This window comes from Podarcis melisellensis (assembly GCF_964234715.1).
Source record: "Podarcis melisellensis genome assembly, chromosome: 1".
NCBI classification, from domain to species: domain Eukaryota; kingdom Metazoa; phylum Chordata; class Lepidosauria; order Squamata; family Lacertidae; genus Podarcis; species Podarcis melisellensis.
In genome coordinates, this window is record NC_138528.1 from 85281045 (window position 1) to 85291947 (window position 10903).

The 10903-nt window shown below is 44.7% G+C and overlaps 1 protein-coding gene across 4 annotated transcripts in view; it reads right to left on the bottom strand.

The window, feature by feature from the left end:
- SLC11A1 (solute carrier family 11 member 1) overlaps positions 1–9117 on the bottom strand; it is a 29130-nt gene extending 20013 nt beyond the window's left edge. Inside the window, exons 1-3 of one of the 4 annotated variants that reach the window (XM_081882595.1) lie at positions 8907–9117; positions 8842–8866; positions 2441–2562 (exon numbers count right to left, since the gene is read on the bottom strand). In XM_081882595.1, the coding sequence (XP_081738721.1) occupies positions 2441–2562; positions 8842–8860 (141 nt within the window). In that variant the 5' untranslated portion in view covers positions 8861–8866; positions 8907–9117. Of the gene's footprint in view, positions 1–2440; positions 2563–4683; positions 4832–8841 lie in introns of those variants that run through there. The other 3 variants (XM_081882594.1, XM_081882593.1, XM_081882596.1) reach the window with 3 other exon arrangements.
- Between the last annotated feature and the right edge of the window lie 1786 nt (positions 9118–10903).

A 10903-nucleotide genomic window follows, 5' to 3' on the forward strand; every position in this document is an offset into this window, starting at 1 on the left:
TTGGAGGTCATCTTATCTCTACTACACTAATTCACACTTAGCTTTTCATTCTGTATCAGGTCTTTATTTACGGGCAGCTGCTCTGAGTGCTGCTATTTTTCACACAGTTTAGGAGAGCAAGTACCATAGACATCATTGCTTTCAACCAGCCAGAGCAGGGCAGGGCCACTGATAGGGGGGCACAAGGGGCACACATGGACCATGCTCTGAGCCAACATGAGCCCTGACCTCTGAGCTTGCTTTAAAAAAAATAAGTAAATTAATTAGACATTTATAAAGAAAGTTAGAAAGCAAAAGCTGGAGGTAAGATGAACAAATAATAATATATTCAAAATAATTCTATCGTGCAAATATATAAAATCCACACAATTCTTTCTGAAAGTAACATTTTGGAACAAGCTGTACTCAGCATTCCTGTTTAGTTTTTGTAAATATGGAAGCTCTGTTCTTCTCAAACAACCTGTTAAATGAGGCTGAATTAACGTTGGGGATTTGAGGCTGCAATTTGTAGCCTCTTTCTGAGGAGTAAACCCCACTGAGGAGTAAACTTAATGGGACTTAATTTTGAGTGAAGATGCAAAGGATTGCATGGTAATGGCTGCAATCATATGCAGAATTGGTTGCCATAGTTCATCTGTGATGATTGCACAACTGAGCTGTAAGGTTGCAATGCCACACATTTTCCTGCTGAACAATCACTCTTAGGGGAGCTGGCTGATAACATCACAGAAATTCTGTCTTGCTTAACCCTTGTATGTCACAGAAAACACATGATTGCATTGGAACTAAAAACTTGTTGCAAAACTACTTCCTCAGTGTGAGAAAGGAACTGAAATGTCCTACTGTTCACCCCAGATAATGACTCCTCTTTCTATTCCTTCAGCAATTCATTCAATTCCAGTAGCCCTCTATCCTCTTCCCCCACCATGGAAGGAGAGTAGCCTTACAGCAGGGGAATAGCCATTTACCATGCTTTTAAAAAAATCATCATGGAAGATGCATGCTCCAGCACTGGAGTGGAAGAGTGTACCGACGTCAGATGATGGGCAAAGCAAACTTCCACTATACTATATCCACATTATGCTGGGACTGGAGATACCTTGCCTGCTGAATGTCCACTGTCTCCAATGTGTGCTCAGCCCAGAAGGAGGAAACCACATCACAGAAAATACAAAATGGCAGGAAAGCAATAGAGATGCTCACAGGATCCCTTGAAACTCTGCTGGTGCTGTCTGCATGGAACAGGCCAATGAACTCACAGGGACACCCACACTCCACATGAACACACTAGACCAGAGATTTTCAACTCTTTTGAGTCCATGGCTCCTTTGACCAGCTACATTTTTTCTGCGGCACTCCTGTGGGGCTCAGGAGCCCAGTTATGTCACCACTTGCCTGCAGAACACCCTCCCTTCTGGAGTGTTCCCTCAGCCTCTCTTCTCTTCTTGGGAGTCCTCCGGGCAGTCACCGCCAGCAGCCCAGTCTCTGAGCTGTCCCCCCCAGCCCCAAAGAGAGGGGTGTCTTCTCACACTGCCCCACAGGGGCCTGGGACTTGTGTGTCCATTCCCAACAGCAAGGGCTGGTGGACTGGCTGGCTGGGCTCCCTTGCCTGCCTGCGTGCCTGCCTGCTTGCTTGCTTGCTTGCTTACTCTGAGGCTGCCTCAGCTCCTGGCAACTAATGTCCCCTGACCAGCCCCAGAGGCACCAAGGCTGTTGCAATAAACAGCTGCACAAGCCTTTGGGAGGCAGAGATGCAAGAGGGCATTAGAGGAATGGAGGGAAGGAAAGAGGGACAGAGGTCAGTGTTGACTGCTGCACCCCTAACCATCATTCAAGGCACCCCAGGGTGCCACAGCACACTGGTTGAAAACCACTGCACTAGACCATTTTACACGGCATTGATATTTATTAAAAGGATCCATCTATCAGTTCCCCATAACAGGCCAACAGTCCAACCCCAAGAGAACGAGCCATGTGTTAACCATCTGACCAATGATTTACTCCACTCGTCAGGATGGATAAATCTCTCAATTTCAGCTTCCCTTAGCTCCTGATTTTTCCAGTCTTAAATTCAGCTGTCCACATTTTCCCAGAAATTTCCAGTGGGGGAGAAGGCGCTGTTTTTTAAAATCTTCATGAAAATTCACCAGCACTTTAATGCGAATTTCACCTAATAAACACACATTTTGCATGCAATTTTGACTTATACACACATTTCTGCAAGCCATTTCCCCCATAGAATGCATTTGTGTGTGTTATTTTTACTAATATATGCATTCTGCATATACTTCCACCTAATATATGCATGTTTGTACACGTTGGCTGGAGAAATTAGAAGTGTGAATTTCAAAGGGGTGGCTGTGTTTTGGTTTGCATGAAAATTGGGACATTTCTCATTAAAATACAAACAAAGTCAAATTCCTTCTCCAACCCCACTTACTCCTGCAACATCTGGAATGGCAATCTTTTCATCCAAGTAGGTTTGATCTCCAGCCTCCTGCTGATTATTCGGTACCAGTGAATTAGTGGCGCCATATCTTGGTTTCCTTCTGATTTCACCGTCTGTGAAGAGCCCAAGGAAAAGAGAGGGAGCTTGTAGCAGGCATTAAAAGAAGAAGGGAAACTTAGTGACTGAAATGATACAGCATTATTATGATAATCAGTGAAAATAATACTTCGCATCTTGCAACACATTTGAAGTGCCTTGAGTAGTCCTCAAAAAAACTTTGCAAGGAAGGCCAGTATTATTCTTCTCACACTGCAAATGATGGGACTGAGATGGGAGCCCTATATTGTCCATGATGCTGCTGAAACCTCTCCGCACTCACCGTTACATCTAAGAGCACTTACCTGATGATGTAATATCATTACACTGCAAATTTCACTGACCCTGCCAGCAGCCACAGCCAATGATTTGAAAGGGAGGTGGAGCCACTTGCAACAAGGTAACCATTAGAAGAGCCCTGGTGGATCAGACTCAAAGAACAATCCAATCCAGTAAGCTGCTTCCCACGGGATCCAACCACATTCCTCTGGGAAGCCCACAAGTAGGATGCGAGGACAATATCCCTCTCCAGCTGTTGTTCCCAGTGACTGGCATTCAGATGCATGCCGATTCTGATCCTGGAGGTAATATAGGAAGCTGCCATATGCTGAGTTGGACTTCTGACCCATCTAACTCAGTATTGTCCACACTGACTGCCAGTGTCTCTCCAGACAGTAGATATTCCCAGTCCTACCTGGAGGTGCCAGGGATTGAACCTGGGATGTTCTGCACGCAAGGCAGATGCTCTACTACTGAGCTATGGTCCTTCTCAAGGGTCATAGGAACGTGCAAGCCCACTCACCACGACAAGGTGATGATCAGTGTACTGGATAAAGCAAAGATCACTAGTGTTGAAGCAATGATTCTTCAACATCAACTTCATTGGACTGGTCATGTTGTGTGGATATTTGATGATCGTCTTCCAAAGCAACTACTCTATTCCGAACTTAAAAATGGAAAGCGTAATGCTGGTGGTCAACAAAAGAGGTTTAAAGACTGTCTCAAGGCAAATCTAAAAAAATGTAGTATAAACACCGACAACTGGGAAACACTGGCCTGCGAGTGCTCCAGCTGGAGAACAGCCTTTACCAAAGGTGTCATGGACTTTGAAGACACTCGAACACAAGGGAACACAAGGGAAAAATGTGCTAAGAGGAAGGCACACCTGGCAAATCCACACTGTGATCAACTCCCACCCGGGAACCAATATTCCCACTGTGGAAGGTCGTGTGGGTCCAGAATTGGCCTCCACAGTCACTTACAGACTCATGGTTAAAACCGTGTTTATGGAAGACAATCTTACTCAGCTACGAGTGATCGCCAAAGAAGAAAAGAAGAAGAAGAAGAAAAGAAGAGGTAGAAGAAGAAAAGAAGAAGAAGAAGAACGGTCCTTTTTCACTCATATAATGCCATCATGACTATATCCTCTTTGTTTAATTCCATCACAAGGCAGCACTGTCCCATCATTATATTATAACTCTTACCTACTCCTGAGATAACAGTGGTTTTTGCCCTAAGGATATCTGACAAAGGTGAAAATTGAACAAGGGGGTTCTGTCTAAGGGTACAATTCCAGCCCAAATTCAATGGGGCTTACTCCCAGGTATGTTGAGGTTCAGATTACAACCCAAACCACTATACTGTACCAATGAGTCGCCACCATTGGGACTCAAGCTCACAGCCCCGTTTGGCTCAGTGACTCGGCTTGCAGTCTTCTCATCCATGTTCTCAAGGGACAGGCCCATACAAGTGCAACCATGCTCTTGGAGGAAAAAGTGATGCTACAGCGACTCTATAGGAGCTGCTACCTGCATGAATGCCTGCAGTGCCTGTCACAGCTATTATACACCCAACAGCCTATCTCTTGGAGCTGTGTGGTAAAAGAAACTTGAGGCAGAAGCTCTCTGTCATTCTGGGACCACTGCTTTTATGAAGTTGTGTTTACGGATGCCAGTTCTGCTGAGAAGAGAGACACGCAGAATTGCTTTAAACAGAAACAGGAAATAATTCATAACTCACAGGTTCAGAGGAGCATACAATAGATTTGCAGGTGACGCTGTAACAATGCTGATGTTTCTAAAGTCTGTTCTATGCTAGAAAATACTTTGGCAAATGTCAATATCCTGCCACAATCTTACCCATGCCGTCTATCTGTCCTGCATGTGCTTTCCAAGCTGAGTTCCTGCGCAGCCCAGATGAGATGCTCTGCTTGCCGCTCAAATGCACATAAGCCAAAGTTCTGTTTTCTGATGAGGCTGAACAATCTGGAGAAACCAGTCTAGTGAGTCCTCACTCCCTTTTTCACTGCTCCATGAGGCGAAATCTCATTTGCATATTCAGCTAGGGATACATACCAGCAGGTCCTACTGCCAGATCTAAGATGGAAAAAAACGCCCCTACCCTGACACAGGGCTTGCACTTACTCTGTGCTGGATCTAGGCTTATACTCATCATCGGAGGCCAATCTTCGTGTGCCTTCTCCAGAAGAGGTCTGGAGGGCAGCCCACAAGAGTGGCCTTTTCTGCAATGGCTCCCTGTTTGTGGAATGCTCTTCCCACGGAGGCTTATCTGGCGACATCATTATATATTTTTAGGCACCAGGCAAAAACTTTCCTCTGTAACCAGGCCTTTGACCTTTAACTATCTGTGGCCTTTTAGAAGTGGGTGAGGTGCTTTTGAATGTAGTTCTCTTTCTTCTTGGTTTTAATGTATCCATGTGAGATTTGTTGTCTCTTTGTTGGCTGTGCTTTGGGTTACCCTGGGCAAGACTGCCAAATTTAATGAATAAATGAATGAACAAAAAAACAAAACCTATTTTAAAATGAGTAGATTTCCAGTCATTCTTGCACCATTCCAAGAAACTTCTTAAAATTGCTGACAAAATAAAGCAGCTGTCTGTATTCCTATGAATCTGCAACCTTCTACATGCAAAGCAGATGCTCTACCATTGAGCTATGGCCCTGCTAATTTCTTCAGGACAAAAAAATAAAATGTATGGGCAAATGTTAAATGAGGCAATTTGAATCTTGCTTTTGCAGGTGTTGGTAGATTATGTATCAAGGCAAAACAAACAAATCCCTGCATGCGTTTACTTATACAGAGGTACCTCAGGTTAAGTACTTAATTCATTCCGGAGGTCCGTTCTTAAACTGAAACTGTTCTTAACCTGAAGCATCACTTTAGCTAATGGGGCCTCCTGCTGCCGCTGTGCCGCCGGAGCCCGGTTTCTGTTCTCATCCTGAAACAAAGTTCTTAACCTGAAGCACTATTTCTGGGTTAGCGGAGTCTGTAACCTGAAGCGTATGTAACCTGAAGTGTATGTAACCTGAGGTACCACTGTATATGGACTATGATGATGCCTGGAAATCTAAATTCCTCTCAGCATCAAAGACAGCATGCACAGCATACGTTTAAAGCACATTGCTTCCCCCTAAGAATCTTGGATACTGTAGCTTACTCATCACAGAGCTACGTTTCGCAGCACCCTCAACAAACTACAGTTCCCAGGATTCTTTGGGGAAGTCATGTGCTTTGACTGGGTTTTGAATGTATGGCGTGTATCAGAGGCGCCAGCTTCCAAGGGAGAATGGGGTAGTGGTGTTTTGAGGTCACATGGTGTGTGGCTTTGCACATATGATGTTGGGATGTCGGAGGAGCTGGAGGCAGAGCTGAACACAGAGGCAGTGTGGCTTCAATGACTGGCAGCTCCTTCTCTTCCTCCTCAGCGCCCAGGGGCTGCTTCCTGTCCATGGCAGAAGGAGGAGAAGGAACTGGCCACTGAAGCCATGCCGCATTCAGCTCTGTGCTTGGCCTCCTCTGTCCCTTTTGAACATTGTGGGGGCAACCCCCTCCCCAAAATTATTGGGAGGCCCCAAAGGTCTTGTCCCCTAGAAGATGGCATCCCTGGTATGTACGCAGACTCAAAACTGCAGGAGGTACTAAACTTTTTCAAACTTTCCCTTTAATTTTACAATTAAAATAAAAGACTAACCATCTGCTGTCCTTCCATGATGCCCCAAATCAGCTGACTGAGGCAGCTGCCTCACTCTGCCTAATGATAGGGCTGGCCCTGAATATTTGGTACATGGCATTCAGATACAAAAAAGCGTTAAGTGCAGAAAAATGAAGGGGCCACAGTCTTCCCCATTACTAACTAAACTATAGTAATTATTTCTAAATTTGCACTTATACAAATACCTTATTCATTTTTATTTATTTCACAAAATTATTTTATTTCTTGATTGTAAAAAAACCCAAACAAACCTCAAAGAGGTTTACAAAAAGAATAAAACAGGGAAATTATCATTAAAATAAAAACCCAGTTAGAAACGACTATTTAAAACTTCCAAAAATAATTAAAATCCACAATAAGCTAAAAACCAGATTAAAACACACATCAGCATTCTACATCTCTGGCTAGGGTTTGCCTAAGCAAATTTTTAGCATGTGCCAGAGAGAGAACTGTGAAGGTGCCAGCCTGATATCAAAGGCAGGGAGTTCCCCAATTACAAACTGAAAGTCTTAAGCAAATTTGTTCTCCCCCCCCCCATCCCTTTCTTGCTGAGGAATTTCCTGTCTTTTGTGTGATTCATCAGCATTTATTTAATTATAAACCACCCTTGATATAACCATACATTTTAGAGTGGTATCAACTTCATTTTATAGGCTCTCATTCAGACAGTGGTGCAGTAGCACCTTTGCTGAAGTTCAGTAACAGCTCTCCAAAAACCATTACAGTGGTACCTCGGGTTAAGAACTTAATTCGTTCTGGAGGTCTGTTCTTAACCTGAAACTGTTCTTAACCTGAGGTACCACTCTAGCTAATGGGGCCTCCCATTGCCGCTGTGCCGCTGCTGCACAATTTCTGTTCTCATCCTGAAGCAAAGTTCTTAACCCGAGGTAATATTTCTGGGTTAGCGGAGTCTGTAACTTGAAGCGCCTGCAACCTGAAGCATCTGTAACCCGAGGTACCACTGTATATACTTTTCTCCTATTTTATCCCTTCACAGCCTATCCTGTTTCTTGCATGATTTACCAACCCGTTTCCCTCTCTTACGGTACTAACCAGATAGTTTGCCCAGGCTTTGCATATGGCAGAGCCAATTCAGCATCCTTTGAATGAAAGACCAACATAGACTTGATGTTACATCTTTAGCCTAAGCTATGCATGCTGATAGGGACGCGGGTGGCACTGTGGGTTAAACCGCAGAGTCTAGGACTTGCCGATCAGAAGGTCAGTGGTTCGAATCCCCGCGACGGGGTGAGCTCCTGTTACTCGGTCCCTGCTCCTGCCAACCTAGCAGTTCAAAAGCACCTCAAAGTGCAAGTAGATAAATAGGTACCGCTCTGGCGGGAAGGTAAACGGCGTTTCTGTGCGCTGCTCTGGTTCGCCAGAAGCGGCTTAGTCATGCTGGCCACATGACCTGGAAGCTGTATGCTGGCTCCCTCGGCCAATAAAGCAAGATGAGCGCCACAACCCCAGAGTCGGTCACGACTGGACCTAATGGTCAGGGGTCCCTTTAGCTTTATGCATGCTGATATTCTCTTTTTCCACACAACTATTATGGGGGAAAAGTTCTCTGTCCTCTTTTTCAACTGGCCAGCCTTAGCACTCAACTTCTGCCCTCAGAAGTTTCAGTTCTGGATTCATAAATAATCCAGAATAAACATAGACATCAATCATGCCCCTACATGTGGATCACAACTCCACAGAGGGTGTCACAGACTTCAGACGAACCACCTGAAAGCCTGCCATGAAGGATTAGGTTGCTGACACAAAGCAGTGTGGTTAACATGTAGAAAAAGGCAAGATTTCCCCACACTGTCAAGTTCCTGGAATGTTTACACAATGTTATAGCAATCTCTGCTATTTACTGTACTGTATATAACAGTAATTGCATTCATTTACAGTTGTCACAGTTGTTTTTAGCAGAGCCCTTGTGATAGGCAGACACTAAAAGATACATATATTTCCTTGGCTGGAGATGCAGTGATGAGGAAAGTTGTGCTTTTTCTTTTCCATTAAGCAGCCAGTTGGAGGCACAGAAAAAAACAAAGTTGCAGGACTGCAGCACCAACAGTACTTAGCCATCTCATGGACAAACAATGTAAGCTACCATGGTAAGGAATATTTATATTTTCATATGTCCTTGTTGTTAAAGTCCTTTTTGTTAAAGTCACATGGATTTGAAAAAAGGGGGAGTAAATCAGATGAGGACAGGCAGTGTCAAAAAAGATCCATGCTTTAAAAAAAATGTTATCATCACAACAGAGGGAAGAAGTAGAACGAAACTTACCTGGTCCCTGTGATCCCATCGAGAATTTCTTTCTTTCTTTCTTTCTTTCTTTCTTTCTTTCTTTCTTTCTTTCTTTCTTTCTTTCTTTCTTTCTTTCTTTCTTTCTTCAGAACTGATGCAAAACTGGGTATCCACAGATTATGAGCACCAAATTAAAGCAGTCCACATGTCTAAAGAACACAGAGTGATCAGAGGAAGGCAATTCTTGAGAGTGAACTCAGTTTAGTCAGTCCGGGATTTTCATAAGGAAGCAAAAGAAGGAAGTCCTCCCCTGACCGTAAAAAGTAATAATGGCACTACAAATCTCTGCCCCTTTCTCCTAGCCACCTATCCAAGGACGAAGTTATGTTAGATACACTTCTGGTTTTAGTACCACAAAGAAACCTTTCTGAAAAATGTAGTGGATGTGGGGAGGGAAGGTTGGCACACAATGCCAGAGTCTAGGGCTTATCCACACTTACATTTTGCTCCACTCTTTCCAGGCAGAGTTCCACATTTTAACACTTTGTATCAGCAAAAGCTTGGTTTCTTACATGTTTGTGTATCGGGCTGCTTTTAAAAGGACCAGCTGAAAATGTGGTCATCCTAAAGCAAGTGCATCCTATAATCGTGGATAATCTGATAAATTTGAGAAACTAAGTAACCTGAAGAAGGTTCATTAATTTTTAGAGCCAGTTTGTGCTGCCCTTGATTAAATCTGAAAGTATGCAAACACCCACACTCCTCTTTCTTTCTTTCTTTCTTTCTTTCTTTCTTTCTTTCTTTCTTTCTTTCTCTCTCTCTCTCTCTCCCTCTCTCTCTCTCTCTCTCTCTCTCTCTCTGCCACACACACACACACACACACCGCTTTTGCAACTGGGATTCTAATAGCTGCATGACATCATCAAGAGCTCCATCAAGTGCAGCTTTCATAGTTATTCAGCTAAATATACTATTATATTGCAGCATTTATCCTCAGTTTATGCTGGCTCTCTTGTTTCCCATCGAAGTTCTAACAACCTGTCAGGGGACTGCCATTGGGACAAGAGAGGGAGGCAGGGGGATACAGAGAGCCTCCCTGAGGAGCAGCTCCTTGTCCAGCGGTGGGAAAAGCCACACCTCCAGTGGAGCAGAGGGGCAAGGGGATAGTCAAGCAAGGGGAGGGCTTGAAGATGCTACTGAGAGCTCAAGTGCCTCACCTAGCCCGGCTGGCCAGGAGGCAGACACGCCATTTCCGTCACCCAGCTTGCACAGAGGGGTGAAACATAAGGAGGGGAGGTCGAAATTTGGGGTGTCTAAGTTCTTATGTTGGGGGAGAAACTGGAAGGGACCACTCCCAGAATCTGCAAGTGACTAAGACGGACATGAACTTTATGGTTCTGCACTGTAAATAAAGGTAAAGGTAAAGGTACCCCTCCCCGTACAGGCCAGTCGTGTCCGACTCTGGGGTTGCATGCTCATCTCACTTAAGAGGCCGGGAGCCAGCGCTGTCCGCAGACACTTCCGGGTCACTTGGCCAGTGTGACGAAGCTGCTCTGGCGAGCCAGCACCAGCACAGCACACGGAAACGCCGTTTACCTTCCCGCTATAAAGCGGTACCTATTTATCTACTTGCACTTAGAGGTGCTTTCGAACTGCTAGGTGGGCAGGAGCTGGGACCAAACGATGGGAGCTCACCCCGCCACGGGGATTCGAACCGCCGACCATATAATCAGCAAGTTCTGGGCGTTGAGGTTTTATCCACAGCGCCACCCGCGTCCCAATAGTAAATAGTTTGCACCAATAAAACCTGTTAAAGACAGGTTGGAGTCCTGCCTGGTTACTCACGAGCAAGCACCAGCAGCACCTGACACAACCCTATTTGAATTGCTCCTCCATACACCCCACAGTCCAATACAAACAAAAGCTGTGAGCTTTATAACCTGACCTGGTTGTGGTATATTGAATAGTTTCAAGGACACCTTGCTATAAATATTTAGTAACTTGCAGAGTCCCCCTGGAAACCTGCATTTCCTGCTAACACAAAGCAGCCCACCCAGCCCACCTCCTGAGCTGTGCTAGCATGTCTGAAACCACTCAGTCA